We start from the raw sequence: 18,854 nt of genomic DNA, 5'->3' as shown, positions 1-18,854 counted from the left end.
AAACATATCATCATATTGACTATAAATGTTTATAGAGCACATAATCTGGGTAGTACCAGCTCACTGGAGTTATGTATGCGATACAGAAGAAATGTAGCATTAATGGTCCTTTCTGAAGTTAATGAAGAAAAGAAACCCTAGGTGCATATTACCTTTGCTAATATCATAAATGTTATATTTAATTAACAAATTAATAAACTTAAAAACTGAATTAGTAAACATAAAAATATTTTTTCCTTATGTATGTGTAATCTTCGTATGGATAAAATTGTAACAAATATGATTACAAAATTTTCACTATAAAGGTCTTGATATGTTTTCATGGAATATACAAATCTTACATGAAAGCATGGTTATGAGCTTTTAGCATAAAACAAAAGCTGCTGATTTACAATTGAAATTTGCCGATAGTAAATAAGCATACCTTCTGCTCTGGAAAAGAATATGTATTTAGGATATTTTATTTTTATACTTATATCTTAAAAATTAAATTAACGTATACATTCAAAAAACAAAATAAATTTATTCGTCCAGGAAATTACATTTTTTAATTAAATTTTTACATTTCTTACATAGTTTTACATATTTTTAAAACAAAATATTTATAATATTTACACTAAGTAATTAACCCTTTTCATAATTTTATATACTTAAATAAATAGCAGTTGCTAAATTTCAAAAAATACATTATTTTATAACCTATGTAGCAATGGCATGGTGTTAATGGAATGGTACTATTAAGATTATTAACAATCATATATAAATTTTACATTTTTTTTAATGGAACATTCCTTTGAAAAATAACAAGTTGCTCTTTTTTCCTTCTTATTAAAACTGTCAAAAAATTAAAAAGAAATCATAACTAATGATACAGTGTAATTACACGTATCTGAGGTTTTTGTTAATGCATAACAATATTGCAAAAATATATCTACAAATATGAAACAATACCCTTTTTATTAAAGAAGTATTATTAGTGAAATAGAATTCTTTACATAATTTATAAACCTATTTGCATTTTTCTCAGAATTATGTTTAATAATGAAATTATCCAGTAATTTTTTTTTTAGTTTATAACCTCGTATCTGTATAACACAATTTTGTTCTTATGTCTTATCCGAGGCGGACTTCTGCACAGGTGCATAAGATCCGCACCTGAAGCCTCAAAATAAAAAAATTATTTTATTTAAATATATTTTTTTCATAATAAAATTAATTAATACCCTAAATTAAATTGACAAATGAATAACACCAGCTATGACAAGTTTTGCAGGTGGCAAGCCAAGGGGTCGGTCATATCTTGAACCATATGAACTGACTGTTCCGCAGACCATGGTGTACAGATCACAAACTACTAAGAAAATAAATGTATGCGCATTCACGAACTAGTACAAACATGTTCGATGGAATAAAACTTTTAACAGAATAAAGCGTTCTAGTATACATACTGTTACTGTTTGACAGAAAATAATGGTGTAATTCAATTTTGTTAGGTGTTTTAATTGTGTAGAGGTATAGAAAATTTGTTTCGTTATCAAGTAAGTATATGTAATAACTTAATGATATTAGATTAACGTTTATGTAGTCAATCTGCAAGTTCTCCAACAGTAACAATTAGACTCTGCGTATAAATAAATGGGTGACAGTACTATCACAGACAGACTAAGGAACAAATTTTTCATCCTAACATGAAATAGGTATAATTTTTTAGAATATAAGATGAAGCATAAAAACAGAATAATTACCAATATTAATTAGGTAACAAATTTGACTAATTCGATAAGGAGATGTCAACGTCAGATTTATACACAAGGTTATCCATAAAATCAATTTTCTTCTAATTATGCATACTTTTAGGAATTGTTGTTTTGTAACATTATTACTGCTCATAAATTATTCTTTATTCATTACTAATTTATTTATTGATTTAGTCATGCCCATGAAAAGAAAATTTGAATCAGGAGCTTGGAAACAGAAAAGACAAAAAGAAAAAGAAAATGCAGAACGGCAAAGGAATTCGCTGGATAAATTTTTGATTTCTTCAGAATAACGAGCTAAAAAAGAAAATGCATTTGAAAATTCATATGTGAGCGAGCTGATGCAGAATGTGAATTTTAAGAACGACCTAAAACAGAATGTGAACCTGAAAGAACTGATGGGAGTGCCCTTAAATTTATACCTTGGAACCAGAGTATTCTAAATGAAATTAGGTAAAAACTGTTGAGTAGTGTTTTTTATACACAATACTAAAATGTTTACCTAATAATTTAATGTGCTTTTTGTTTTTTAATTACTTAAACAAATAATGACAATTACTTAAGATATCACACTTATTTATGATTATAAAATGTATTTTCTGCTTTTTACATCATATTACTAACATCTCAGGTACAAAGCAAAGACCTTTGAATGGGATTGAAGAGAGAAGGGCGGACAAATGAAATCCAGAGTTGGCAGCTGTTGCCACGTCACAGAATAATTCAGTTTCACTTATACTAATGAAGTGTATGAAACACATGATTGTTCTTTTGCTTATAAAAAAACAATAAAATGCATAAGAATTTAAAACAATTATATACACATATACATAGATAAATATATGTTGTCAATTGCGATAAACAAAAGAACATTTTTACTGCATTCGAAGAATGAATATCTTTAAAGTTTTTAAACACAAAAGGTTTGTATACCATTTTTTTTTGTAAATAATGAAACTTTTTAACAGCTAGTTTTATATTATGTGTATGTAATCACTTTTTGAAATATCAATAATAATTGTTAACAATTACTGTGCAAAAATTAAAATGATGTATTTTTACTTAAAATTATTTTTTCTTTCATTTTCATTAAGGATGGATGAAGATAATGTCGATGATTATTGTGAAGCTGACAATTGCTTCATACGTAAAAAATTAGGAACTGGTCTGGAGAAAATACACACTTAGGAGAAATAATAAAAATTACAAGAGGATTACCTACTTTAAGACAGGCACCTGCACAACGAGGAGTTGATTGGTTTAATTTTTTAAATAATGCAGAATCTGTCTTTGCACATTAAAGAAATATTAACAAAAAATATATCGAATCGTTTAAAAGGAAGTATCAAAAGCAGTTAATTTACTCTTCACCAAAGAAAAAAACTGCATAAGTCATTAGCATCAGCAGCTTTTGATTAGCAAAATAATGGTTTTATTTGCGGAAAAGAAGCTGATGAAATAAAAGGAAAAAAGTGGTTCAAAGGCGATGCAAAGAAAAATTATAATTGTAAACCATTTAGATTTTAAAGAATCGATACTTGGCTTGCTGGTAATACGAAAAGACGATTTTAACAGAGGCATTTTTTGAAAAATATCATGTGTAATAACTTAGTAGCCACTGAAGGCAATTACCACAAGGATTGCTGCATTTCGTTACAAAATTTCGCATGATAAAAAAGTCCATTCTCATGTTTTACAAGTTGATGCAGCAACGGAAGAAATTTATAAATACATTGAAGAAAACGATGATTGCCAATTCTCATTCAAGAAAGGATTTTAACAACAGCATAGTCCGAATGAAAAAACAATGAAGACAAGATTAATGATAATGAATTATTATGGTGACAATATAATATTTTCCTGTAAATTTTGTTCTAACACAATTATTTGTTTTAAAAATGTCTTGCATGAAACTCTATCTACATGGTATAACCAAAAATTGGATGACGAGGAAGCGGAAAAAATATATTAAAAGCTGCTGGTGAGATTATTCGAAGAGATATCCAATTGCAAGTTTACTATAACGAAATTTACCCGGAAAGTGATAAAATGTTTGAGCGAGTTCACGAATTTATTCCAGAATCATTATGTTTCATGTTATCTGAAATAATTTTAACAAATAAATGGAGCAAGCCAGAAAGTCTGTGTAACTATTAAAATAAATGTATCAATAGCTCACACTATTATTTCTGCAGTACAACCACGATCTTTCATGTCACCAATACATGTTTCTTTATCTGACAAGCTTCATCGAAAATTTGGTCCAAAAAAGTAATAGATATATGTAATGCTTTGGGTTTTTGTAGTTCATATAAAGAAGCAAAGATATACAAAGCTTCAGTGACTTTCACAAGCTCAAAATACAGCCTGGTACTTTTGTTCAATTTGTCCACGATAATGGTAACGTTTGATAATGTTAACGATAATGTTATAACGTTTGATCAGCTGTTATATGAAATCTCATGACATTGTTTCAGCATTGAATTTATCCGATTTTTTGAATTTATTTTTTGTTTTTAAGATAAAATAGTTATTTTCCATACTTACAAAAAAAATCTTAAAGTCAATTAAACACCAATATACTAATTTTTTTCATATTTTGCAAAAAGATTTATTATAAACCAAAAAGCACAAATTTTTAATACGTAAAATTTTTTCTAATAGGTCTTAGGAACATATTCCATATACTTTTGTTACAATCCATTCAGAATACCTGGGTTCTGAGATTTTTCACTCTAAGTTTTACGGCACTCCTCTGATGAGTGGAACTGAAACGAAACAGAATGTGCACCAGGATAAACCAGTGAGCAAGTTGAGAATGAAACCGAAAGAAAAATCAATCACTTGTGATATAAATGTTATCAATAAAGAACCAAATAGCGAAGAAGAACAACAAAATAAATTATCAGCAGACTATGATAGACATAAAGATAACTATGTATGTTCCAATGACATTGCATTGTGGTCACCGAACTTGTCTGATTAAACTGTATGATAAATAAACCTTGCCATATTGGAGATATTACAACTTAAAGTAAAATATGAAAATAGAGACTCATCCTATTATAGAAATGTTTGCAAATCAAATTTTTATTGTGTGAAAGCAAACATCCTAAAGAATTCAGTCAGTGGTATTATATTCAGAAACAAATACATTTATTATTACGTGTGTAGACTGTTTTTCAATGCACAGAAAAAATGTTCAACAGGATTCAATGACTGGAAAAATTTAGCCAGAAACTGAAGAGGTCACAAAACTTGTCAGGGCTCTATGAAATCAATGCTGATGCTACACTAACAATTATCAATTGCTGAACATATTGATACATACTTAAAACAACAAACTGATTTGGAACAGAAGTATTGGTGAGCTGTTTTACGAGTCATTACAACTGTGAAATTATTGGCGAGTTTAGCAATAGCATTTCGTGGCCATAGAATAAATCGAAAGGGAAATTTTTTTCAGTTGTAGTTAGTATCTGGCAGAATTCAAGTTTTTTAAAAATTCATTTGCAAAAATTTTGCAATCCAGGTAGTGGAAAGGTTTATTTATCACACATGGTATGTGACGAATTTAGAAGTTTAATGGGTAGTGAAGTCAAGAAATGTTTAATATTTAAAGTTTAAAAAGCAATTTATTATTCCATTACCAGACGCTACTCCAGATGTAGCCCACGTACATCAATTAACTTGTATTTTGAGATTTGTTGACAAAAATGGAAATTGAAAAGAACAATTTTTTGGTTTTATTAATACTGAAAATCATAACTCTGATTATTTAGAATGAATAATTCTAGGATCTTTAAGAGATTAATTGATAGACATAAAAAACTGTAGTGGCAAATGCAGTGAATTGCAAGCACGAATAAAACATCATATAAATATAGAATGAATAATTCTAGGATCTTTAAGAGATTAATTGATAGACATAAAAAACTGTAGCGGCAAATACAGTGAATTGCAAGCACGAATAAAACATCATATAAATACAGCAACCTATGTACCACGTGCTAGCCATACCTTAAATTTAATAGGAAATTGTGCTGTGGAATCACATTCTGGTGCATTAAATTACTTTGATTTTATTCAAAATCTATCTGAGCATCTACTCGGTAATGGAATGTACTTATAAATAGTATGACAACTCAATCTCCACATATCAAAAGAATAAGTGACACTAGGTGGGCATCAAGAGCAGACACAGTTTCCACATTAAAATGTAATTACCAAAAGATTAAAGAAGTGCTAATCCAAATTAATGTTTGAAGTGAAAAACTATAAGTAAATCGGAGGTGTAAAAATTGGCAGAATGTTTCAGTGATTATGAAACAGCATTTTTATCTATTTTGAGATAAATTATTAGAAAGAATAAATCGTTCAAGCAAATCATTGCAAGACACCCAATACAATTTATTGTTAGAAACAAATCTGCTAACGCTTTCCAATTTTATAATGACTGTCAGGAACAACTTTGATGATATTGAGAACGGTGCCAGCTTACTGATGGAAAAGTGGAACTACTCAAGGATGAGAATAAAATAAGAGAACAGCAGTTTGAAGAAACATTGTTAAAATAAAAGAAGAATAAAATAAGAGAACAATGAAGAATAAAATAAGAGAACAATGAAGAATAAAATAAGAGAACAGCAGTTTGAAGAAACATTGTTAAATGAACCCATTTTAATGTAAAAGAAAATTTTGTGATAAATGTACATAAAGTTATTTATAATGTACTAGTTTCAAAATTATCACGGAAAAGCGTCATTTATGTTGAAGTTCTAAAGGATTTTGGATTATTCTTTAATTTTAAAATGCCTTACGTACAATTTAATGATTATGTGGTAAACATATGCACACAATATCAAATTGATACTGATATTAAACATTGGACATTTTATAAAAAAAAATATCATCAATCCTGTTGACATGTAATTTATTAATTGGAGGTAGGTTTACAATCCATATTTCCTAACGTACAGACACTTGTCTATGATGTTTATAGAAAATTATATAGTTAGGTTATTAGATTATGAAAGTCTAATTGATAAATTTGCTAAAGCTAAGGAAAGAAAATTTAGTTTGTTTTTAATATTCTGAAAAAAAATTGTTATTGATATTCAATTTCAATATATTTTTAATGAACAGAGATAACTATATCGATTCATGTAATTTTTATTAAAGAACCTTATTTTGAAATAAACAATATACTGGTGGTCCAAAAAAAGTGAGACATGGGAAATAACAATGAAAATTAACCAATATAAAATTACAACTGCCTGGCTTTATTTGTATTAATTATGCAAATTCAAACTTACTGGTAAAAGAATTATTAGGTTTCAATAGGTAATTGTTAAAAACAAAAAAGAATCTAGTAATCCACTAATATAAAAAATAATATACTGAAATCTGTTATAATAATTTACAACAAATTTTTAATTTTGCAGATTGCAAGATTTTTGAAACACAAATCAGTAGTAAATTTAAAAATAAATTATTTTTATACTTATGGATTACAAGAGTTTTTGTTTTTAACACTTTTACCTATTAAAATTAATAATTCTTGTATCAATAAGTTTGATTTTATAATTAATACAATCAGAACATCAGCAATCTTTTTAAAAACAGCCAAGCCAGTGGTAATTTTATATTGGTTAATTTTCATGTTATTTCCCTTTTCTCACTTTTTTTGGACCAGCAGTATAGTGTCTACCAGAGTAAAAAAACACGTGTGTAGAATGCACACTTAAGGTCTAGGGGTAGTGAAAATATTTAGATGGGCCTCAAAATTGAATTGCGCCTGGGGCCTCTCTGCTAAATCTGCCATTGTGCCTTATCATAGTGATTAAAAAGACATCTGTCCTGCTTAGAGGTTGATGTGAAAAAAATCTGATTACGTTATTTCTTCATGAAAGTAAGGTGCAACTACACTAATGTGTGCGCAACCAGGCAATATTATAACACTCACTGACTGCAAATGTTTATTTAATTCCATATTAAAGCTTTTACTAAGTATTAACTCAAGAGTATGCTAGTAGGACCGCACCAGTCATGACTGTTTTTAAATTTTAACTATGATTTTTTTAAACTTTTGACTTTAAATATATTAATTTTAACTCCTGATGATGACTTCCAAGTAAGCTGAAATACCTAAATAATATCAACAGGCTGGTAAAGTGGATTATATGAATTGTTAATTTATTCATTTAACATATTAGTGGTGCCATGTTTGAGAAATTAATTAAAGCTTTTACGTACTAAAATCAAACAAATATCATGACATTACTTAATAGCTATAAAAAATATAAATTATTACTATTTTCATTTTTAATTATGTAAAACTCCTTTGTGATAGCTTTTTATAAGTTATCTATAACATGGATTTTTTTCTGCCACATAACCTTAACTAGACTGTACTACACTTCTATTGCATCACAGAACAGCTGATTGGCAAATCATTAATAGTCTATGATTATCAGAAAATTGCTAGTGATAATGAATTACAGAAGTTTATCAATTATAAGGAAAATGTATAACTAATTAAAAAAAATACATTACAATACATTTTAATAAAAATTATATAAATTTCAATAAAAAAAGTAATTTTTCTAATATATGATTTTAAAATTAAAAATAACTTTACTAATAAACAGAAATAAGATTTACATTAGCTTAAAAATATTTCAAAATCTGCAAACATGAAAATAAAAAATGTAACAGTCTACAGATTGTAATGGGCATATCAACAACACAGTTTCAAATTGGTAGTTGCAGTTAGTTAATAACAATAATGATGTAGTAAAAATTTGATTACTTTATTCCTTCATGAAAGTAAGGTGCAACTACACTAGTGTGTGCAACCAGGCAATATTAATACTCGCTGCTTGTAAATTAGCAAATATGCTAATTTAAAAACAAAACAACAGTTGGAATCCTTTCTGACAACAGTAGTGTCACGACTAACTGTTTTGTAATATGATTAATGGAGTAAACTAGCTTAGAATATGTTAACTACATGTACAATGTTACATAACCATTTATTTTATAGACTACTGGGTTATCAAAATATCCTGTGTGAATGTTCTGCTGATATAACATAACCATATTTATAATTATACATATCATAAAAGTTTCATTGTTAATATTTTCTGATAGTTTTAGTTCTTTTGTTATCTGATATTAAATATTATTTTAGATGTGTGAAATATTTATGTTTAATCATTTAATATGCAATTGGCAACCTTATGATAAAAAAAAAATTACCACAGTTTTTTACATTTAATTTATTTTATAAGACTATAAATGAAACTGAATTGTATTATTCACATAATTCTGGAAAAAAGTTGAAAAACAAAATCAAAATCTTAAATAAACGCTGATATTCTGCCATTGATGGGATGAGTAGATGTTAACTCCAATTATATAAATGTATAATTTTTAGATAAGTGCGAATGTGTTTTTGTACTGGTCATATTTGAATATGTTACCTAATTTTATTTATAAAACTTTTGAAATTAGTTTTCAAAACTTGGTTTTTTCTTAAATTTTTTTTTTTTGCTAATGTTCTATTATTTTAATTACTTCTGTTTAATAGCAAGTCATTATATTTTACAAGTGGTCTTTTTCTTTATACTATACACCTAAAAAAGAACTTGTAACTTAAAATTTTAGGATACATTTTTATCTACTGTTATTATTATATATCCTTTAAATGGAATAGACTGAAAATAATGTATTTCTGATTTATATATAATTTTATTTTACACTATTTTATTATACATATATAATTTATTATATTGGATAGCAAATAAAAGTTAGTATATGATTGTGCAAGTTGGCCATTCAAAGTTAGAATTATAAGGGCAACATAATAGCTATTTATTTATATTTAATATGATAAAATAATAAACTAAACTAATAAAAATATGATAAACAATATATTTATTGTTTAATATGAATAAGCTTGGCAACCTTATGATATTTTATATAAATGTTTTACCTGAAAAGTATACACACAAAAAATGCATGGAGAATATTTTTTTCCTGGCTTTTACATATCTGGTTAAATAAATTTATAATATACATGACCACAAACATTTTTAGACTAACTAAGTTCATTTGACTATTGATAATTAATCTTTGATTAGATTAATTTGAGTTCATTTTTTGACTAATTGAGTTCATTCCTTCCCTATGGATGACAGAGAATAAAGAATGTATGTTATGTCTGAATCTGTGTTACAGATCATTCACCACCAAATACATTACCTATTATGAATAGTTATTCATTTATTTGCCACCGATGCAAAAAAACAAGATTTTTGTATAAATGTTCTGGTTTTAAATTATTTTTGATCAGATTTCTTTTGTTTCAACATATACAACCATTTAAAATGTTTCACTCATGATTGATATTTTTTGAAGTTGAAAACCAAAGCAACCTGAAGAAACTGGACCCACAGTTTCTAAAATGCTTCATTGCATTTTAATTCCATTAAATATTTCAACTTATTCTTTAAATAAGTCTCGAGTATTAAAGAGAATATGATTATGGTTCTTTAAAGAGTGCAACTTAAGAACAAATCTGAATGAAGATGATAACATTAAAAGTATCAATATTTAAAGGTCATAGATTGTAAAAATTTACTGGTTCTTACTCCCTTGATGTGTTTTGGTTGCCTAGTTGTGTTTTGATATTTAGAAAAACACTGAGTGAAATGTTTAAAAAGGTTGTAAAATGAAATGTAAGAACATAACAAAAAATTAAAATTTTTCAAAATAAAATTTAGCATGAAATCAAAACATAAGGATAGATAAATCATTTATATGTAAATATGTACCTATAAAATAAATAAATTTAATGCTAAATAAAGTTTAACTTTTTTGTATTGCTTATCTCTTTTAATTTTTTGAAGTTAAAAAACAAATGATTCGGTTCCATTATTTCATATTAATAATTTTCAAACTGCATCTAATTCTGATTACTTTTTATTCCCTGAAACAAAATTTTAATTTTTTTACCTAACATACACTGTATTCCAAATTATAGTTTCACTATTAATTAGTACCACTAATTCAACTTTCATATCAGTTCATACCCCCAAATTTGCGAGATTTTATTCTTTTTCTGATAAAATAATAATCAATTCCTATCACATCTTTATATATTTACAAAATTAAAATTTTATTATAATGTGAAACCCACAAAAAAATTGCATTTGATAATTATAGTAATGCAATACAGAAAATAAAATATGCTCAAAATAAACTCATGCAGAATTATGTAAAATTCTAACAGTGAATCTTCTTACAATGATTATCCCACAAAACAGAAATGAGATCACATATTCTCTAGGTCTAAGAAAGAAATGTTTGTTGTAAAATATTAATTTATTTAAGTAAGAATTAATGTTTTTTCCTTAGTAAGAAAAATTAATGTTGGAAAATATTTTATGTAAAATTACTTGTTGATTTTTGTTACTATAAAAAAAATTCTCTACAGATAGTATCTGTTTGTTCGCTGGTAATGGAAATTATGCAATATAGACATATGGTAAAAATAAGACAGTAGATCAAAACAACCTTAAAATATGATATCTCAACATAAGGGTTGTTCATTGCTCTTTAATTTATGAATAAATAATAAGCACTACAAAACTAATTAAAAATAAATTTTTGATACAAATTTAATTTATAATGACAAATTATGAATATACGTAAAGGAAAATTTTCTCTAAATATCGTGTGAAACTGAAAGTTTATTCCTTAATCTCACATTAAAACATTTACTTAAACAAAAAAGAAATAAAACTTTAAATAATTTACAGCTAATAATAATTTTATTTTTTATAAAGGTTTATAGAAAAAAGAATAAAAATTATCTTTACATAAATTGACGAACTTATTTCAATTTACTGAATAAATATCAGTATTATAGTAAAAAGATAAGTAAACAAAGCCAAGCCAAGTTAAACGGTTGAAAAAATACCACTTTATCAGCTATGGTGATTTATTCCAAATTATATATATTTTACCATATACATATGGATAACATAAGTCTGAAATAACAAATGTATATATTACTACAATTTTGAAAATTTTTAGGCCAATAATGGATCACAAATAAAATATCACTTTTCAATATCAGTAAATGTTACAGATTTTGCTCGTCTTTCTTCAACAAGTAAATTAGCAATAATAATGTCTTCATCAGTGGTTGTATCAATTATCTGTAAACCAAGAACACTTTCAGATGGATTTAATAAATCAGGCCCCTTTTCCATTACTATTGAAACAAGTTGTTTTTCAACAACTAGATCTTGAAATCGTAAGCAATCATCAACTGTCCAGTCCCTATGAGCAGGAACAATGCCTGAAAAGTCAAGTAAAAAGAAATTATAATTTTTCAGTTAAAGAATGTAATGATTTTTAATTTAAAAAATAAAAAGTGATTTTTAATTATATCTAATTTTTTTGTTGTAATTAATTGTGTTCTTTGTATTGCTTTTCTGATCAAGCAGATAAATGTTTCTTTTGATTCCACCAGGCAAATGTAGTGCAGTTCATTTTTTTACACATACCATAACTATATATTCCTGACATTCTATAATTTATTATTCTGTACCAATCAGAATAAAATATCTGTTTATTTAGTCAGCAGGTCTGTAAAAAATTTCCTATTGTGACCTTTTATCATTTGAAATCAGCATTATTTAAGTGTGAACATCTTCAGAAACAGAAAGTAAAACAGATGCTTTATGCTTGTCCTGAAACTCTCAAATAAGGACTAAATATGTGTAAGCTGCGTTATGGGGCAACATCCATGTTTTGTTTGTTTGTACTTCATGACTCTTCTTTCTCACTGTTTTCTTCAAATGCCTTATTACTTTCAAAGTAATAAGGCATTTGAAGAAATCTAATTAAGACATATATTGTTAAGTTGAGCACAGACAAACATTTTTTACTGATATTATGACCACATGGGACTTAGAATGTCTGACTTATTATGATGTGCAATATCATATCAATCAAAAAGGATAATCAACATTACCTTCACATATGAATGACTGGTATACTAAATTTTAACTTGTAATACCAATCCTATCACTGGGTATAGTTTGTGCGTTCTTCCCCCCAAAAGTTTCTTCCAACTTTCAGATTTCTATATTTTACTTGCCCAATGTAAAAATTCAAGATTTTCATTTTCTTTATGACAGAAAAATGCCAAAAGCAAAAACCCAACCTCACTATTAACAGAGCTAGAAGTGAATTGACAAAATGATAAAGCCAAATTATTGATGGAATATTATTTATAAAGAATTCCACTGTGCAATACCACTACTGAAATATTTAATATTGATACACTGTTGTGTTATTTCAGAAGTTTACTCTCTTTTTGAACAATCCTCACACACACACACACACAAGCCAAATTAAAAATACAAAAATGAGCAACAATAATAATCTGGAGCGAGAAGTTGGAGAAATCAAAGATATTTTAAAGTATTGCAGTTTGGTAACAACTAAACAGATTATGGTCCTACGAGTGCTTCAGAACTCTTTATAACACAACTACAAAAATAAACTAACTGTGTAATTTAAAATTATAGTTACCGGTCAATTTTGCTTTTATAGCTTGGTAGGGGAGCTCTGTGAACTGTGGTGCCAAATAACGTAACTTGTCAGGAGAAACTGAAGTATATTCACCAAAATCACATGAGTGGACAGTTACATCCTGTGATAAACCTGAAGACAATGTCACCCTACACACAAAAACAAATAAAGGAGAATTTTACTTTAAATGTATTTTAGTAATTAAAAAAATTAAACATTACATACATCCACTCAAATATTATGGTGGATAATATTTGACCCACATCCACTTAATAATATATATGTTTCATTCTAAGTACAAGTATATTAATAATAAAAAATTGGATTAACAGTGCACAAAATTATAAGAATCACAAAAAACAATTTTCTTCATGAGACACAAAACCACCACCACCACTATTCTTTTTGTTTTTATAAAATCATTGCCTAAAAAATTAAATAAATTATAAATTGCAAATCATTACCTAAAATTTATGACAAAATATTTTCAGATAAGCTCAGACTAAGATATAACAGTCAATATTGGTTAAAATAAATAAAAACTATTTCATAGAGTATTAATGTTGATAAATTCTTAAAGTTTTCTAGTAATTCTGTTATTTGCATTTTTCAATAAAACTGTCATTACATTTTGTACTGACTATCTTTATTTATTAGCTTCACATATTTACATTACTATCAATTCATATTAACTATTTACATATAACATCAGCTGTAACAACTTCTAGTTTTTTTGTTATCACATAATATTTTAATTGAAGTTTACCCAGTTTTTCTTTTACATTCCAGGAAAATGTTGGACCAGTTTCTTTATTAACTGTGGAGAGGCACATAAACACATTTCTGAATTAGATTAAGTAGCATGCAAAATTGGGAAAACTTCCAACAAAAATGTTTGAAATGTTATAGTAAGGTCATAGAGATTACTTTATGAGGTTTGAACAATATAGTAGGATTTAAATTATGAAGAATAACAGATTACGACAATAAAGAATCATTATGTATATTTGTTCAGTTAAAATCTTATTTAGCAAGTACAAACAGTAATATAATAAATGTTAAATATACAGACCAAGGATGTTTAGCAGTATGAACTACTAGGTATCAGCAAAACTATTAATCAATTCATCTATACGTTACCAAAAGTTAGGGCAAAATTGACAATTCTCAACATCAGTTCTCATCAAAAGATTTTAATGCTGGTAAAAAATATCTTAATTTATTTCACTGCTAATAAAATCCATGTGGCAACTCTAAAGAATTTATGGCAAACTGTTACATTTAACGGCTTCACTAATGATGAGTTCCTACACTTCTAGTAATTAACAAACATGCTATTAAAATTATTCTCTTACCAGATATTCCACTTTTATAGCTTATAAAGTTGGAGTCCTATATTATTACTAACTATTCTGAATAAAATTTTGTTACATGTATGTCTATGATTAATGCATTAATATTAGCATTGAATCATATGAATGTTGTATTCTCTACACAGATTACTTAATTTTTTCCCCTAATAATTGACTCTCATCACTGATGTACACAGTATTCATAAGATACAAAGAAATGCTTCAAGATTATACTCTACTGAAAGTAAAGAAAAAATGTCATAAAAATAGATGTGAAAACAATTTGTTTTTGAATTATGGCTAACATAAAACGATGACCTCATTTCTGCTCCAACAGTATATAATGAAATTAATGGAGGAAAATTGGTATTTTATATGTATATTGACTTGAGAAATAAAATAAACGAATCTCAGAACAATATCTTCAGTAGTTTCTGAGAAAACTAGTAAAGTCTAAAAGATTGTAGCCAAAAACAACACTATTTTAGGTATGGTATAAAATTTATATAGAATTTAAGTCAGAAAATTCATGAAAATAAATTCAATTGGGAAGAAATGAAACTTTGAGAAATCCTACTTTTATTTAAAACAAAAATATGAAAATATGGGAAAAATGTTTTATTATTAAGCAGATCAAACATCTTTTTGATACTGTAAAAAAAAGAAAAAGCAATGACATTGCATTCAAAAGTTTGGAACTCCAAAAGCAATGTTGCATTGATTAAAAAAAAAAAAAAAAAAAAAAAAAAAACTAAATTCAGCAAATCAGCAGTCCAGGACATTGCTCATAGAAGGTTCAAAATTTACTAACTGACATCTTGTGTCATTAAATTTCTGTTACTGAATTCAAGATGACCTCAAACAGTAAATCCAATTTTATTTACTCACAAGGCAATCTTTTTAAGGATTGGTTAACACTTCATCAAATAATCTTCAATGGAGTTCTGGAAATTTACATGGCACAGTAAATTAATTTCCAATATGGGTTACATATTAGTTTTTTGAATGATATTAACTACAAAACTATTAAAATAATTTTAACATTTATTAAAGTAAAATAACGAAAAGGTACAACAGAGGAGTTAATACAATTTCAATAAGTTATAAAAAAACTCCACATAATTAAATCTGGGTTACAAACATGTGACTGGAATAAATGTTACTCTGACTGAATGAGTTAAATATGACGAAGAAAGATCAAAGAAATCTTAAATAGAAGTAAGTATTTAAATATAAAAAAAATGTTTGGTTTAGTTTAAATTATAATGTTTTGCTACCACACTTTGATTTCTTTTTGTTTACATAAATATCAAATTTCTTTAAATGTTTTCAGTTTACATTTACATGAATTTTCTCAGAATAAAATTCTATACAAATTTTTTTTTAAGAATTATTTACTATAAATTTAACAAAGTACAATTTTTCTATGCCATATCAAAAAACATGTGTTCTGCCAAATTTTTTTGGACTTTATAAGAATTTTCTCAGAAACTACAAGAGATATGATTCTAGGACTCTTTTTTTTTAATTTTCCACATGACAAGCTGATGAATCCATTAATTTTCCCCATGAATTTAATTATAGTCTTAATTTACTGTACAAGCACTTTCTGAGGTTGTATGAAAATTTTCAAGGTTGTAACTTAAAATCAAAGTGTTTCTCAACCTATTTCTGTCTTTGTGAGACATCAAGAAAGTAAAGGTAGGACTGGATTTAGTGCTGTATTCTGCAGTTTGTATAGGTGCTAATGTTTTGACAAGTTGAACCCATAATTTCTCTCTACTTTTTTAATCTCTTGTGTTTTATAAATCATAATCTTATTATAGTCACAGAGTACAATGTTAGTGCAGGATTGCAAGTCATAACTTGCTAGGTGTCTAGACAATAGTTATGATAAGACCATGAATTGTTAGGAATATATGCTGATTTGAAATCGAACTGCATTGAACACTAAAAATTGAATGTAGTTTTGCAATTACCTCAAAAATTGGACTGAAGATGACTTTATATAGTTGTTCTTAGTAACAATATTTCATTTAAGAAATCTGCTAACAGAATAATTTTTGAGTGTGGGTGAGTGTGTTTTCTCTCAACTGCTGACATAAGAGTTGCATGAACTATAAGGAAATATACACACCAGATTGCACAGAAATATTTGTTGGTTTCATATCAAGAGATTCAGGTAATAAAGAAGTCAGGAACTTATAGAAAAGACAATATCTACAAGAAATCTTCAGTAAAAGAATATCTTTCATGTTCTATAGAGCCAGAAAACACATTTTACCCTAAGAGCTGTATTTTTTCCTCCATGGTAAGGTTCTGTTTCAAGACTAATGTGACTAAATAGCTGTGATGTAAAAGTGAAATTGACTTTTTTGAAAATAGGTACTGGCTAAAAGGTTCTTACTACTCCCCTGTGCCAAAATTCAATGCGAGCCTATCTCCCTTTCTTTCACTTTTTAGTCTCCGGGAATTAGTGTTTAGGTATTACTTCAGAGGATGAAATGTATTAGTGTAATATTCTAACATCTCAGTTTGACCATTACTAAGGTGTGTGGTAAATTAAACCCCAACCACCAAAGAACACCGGTATCCACGATCTAGTATTCAAATCCGTGAAAAAATAACTGACTTTACTAGGATTTGAACACTGGAACTCTCGACTTCCAAATCAGCTGATTTGGGAAGACACATTCACTGCTAGACCAACTCGGTGGTCGCTCAGATTATTAGCTAGCAATTTCCTAACTATAGGGAGCTACTACAAACCCACCGGGTTGTTCTAGTAGTGAACTCGTCATCGCAAATCAGCTGATTTTGAAGTCGAGAGTGCTAAGGTTCAATCCTAGCAAAGGCAGTTATTTTTATATAGATCTGAATATGACCTGAGACTGTACAAGACACATTTCATTAACACTCATTCATCCTCTGAAGTAATACCTTACGGTGGTTGCAGAGGCTAAACAGGAAAAAAGATAGCAGAATAGATAAGGAAATAGTATGTTATTTAAAATCTAACATCCCTGACATCCTCCATCTATGGTTATCCCTGCATTCTCCTAGCTCCTAGCACATCAATGAAAATTCTCATTACAGCTCTCCTCTGTCATTCTTTCAATATGCTCCGTTAGAGAAAAAAAAACCTATTTTCTTTTTAGCTACAGATTTCAGTTTTGAGGCCTTGATTCATTCATTTGACTAATTTATCTTTTCAGACCATAAATATTACACCATTAAATGGTTTGCTACAAATCGTGGCGTATTCTCTGGATTGCTTCACACAATTGGTATAGAACCTCCGGTAGTAAACCTTATTGAGTCTCTGATAGTGATTTTTTGGCAATCGTCTATAATCATTTTCTTCACCTTTTCAACATGTCATTGGTTGTTGATTACTGGATAACAAGGGTGCTCATCATTTTCAACATCTTCACGGCCCTCTTGAAAACGTTTGTACAACTTGTAAACACTTGTTTTATTCTTAGAAGAATCACCAAAAGCAACATTAAATACTTCCAATGCAGTGCTGCACTTTATTCCATTCTGAAAGCAAAATTTAATGCAAATTCTTTGTTCCACTTTTTCCACAAGTTAAAACACATGTAACCTTTTCAACAACCAACAATAAACTAAGCATCAAATATGTATGTACATATTTTAGGATCAAGTGTACAAACACAAAAAAAAAAAAATGTGACAATTATACTTAGCCTGGGATAATTCAAAATTCCGTGTATTTTTTTTATCAAATATCATATATCAATTTTTTTGAGACACTTATTTTCAAGTGCTACACATATTCAGCAATTATTCTTTTTCTAATTAGGTCCTATCATCAACAAAATCTAGACTTTTTTTCCAGTTTATTAAATATAAGTCTATGTCAGGAAAATAAAGATGCTGACGAATCATAATGAAGTTGTTTTTGGCCAAAAATTCATGAAAAAGCAGTAAAGTGTGAGCACATGCATTATTGTAGTGCAATTGCTATGAATTTTTTTGCCACAAATCTGTGCTTTTCCTTGTTTTCCAAACATATGATAATCTTCAAGGTTTCTGAAATGTATAGTGAGTGACTACCTATCGACTCAAAACTTTTGCAGAAAGAGTCCTGTGTAATCTTCACATTGCATTT

General features: G+C 27.6%; 1 protein-coding gene across 6 annotated transcripts in view; it reads right to left on the bottom strand.

The window, feature by feature from the left end:
• Positions 1-499: 499 nt before the first annotated feature.
• The window catches only part of LOC142321524 (tudor domain-containing protein 7-like), a 217,360-nt gene continuing 199,005 nt past the window's right edge, over positions 500-18,854 (bottom strand). For all 6 annotated transcript variants that reach the window (XM_075359715.1, XM_075359681.1, XM_075359705.1 and 3 more), the window contains 2 exons: positions 13,368-13,516; positions 500-12,126 (listed from right to left, as the gene is read on the bottom strand). In XM_075359715.1, coding sequence (XP_075215830.1) covers positions 11,885-12,126; positions 13,368-13,516 — 391 coding nt within the window. In that variant the 3' untranslated portion in view covers positions 500-11,884. The remainder of the gene's footprint in view (positions 12,127-13,367; positions 13,517-18,854) is intronic.

This window comes from Lycorma delicatula, chromosome 1 (assembly GCF_047948215.1).
Source record: "Lycorma delicatula isolate Av1 chromosome 1, ASM4794821v1, whole genome shotgun sequence".
Taxonomy (NCBI): Eukaryota; Metazoa; Arthropoda; class Insecta; order Hemiptera; family Fulgoridae; genus Lycorma; species Lycorma delicatula.
Note: the sequence above shows the minus strand (reverse complement) of the source record. Positions and strands in the feature narration are given on the sequence as shown.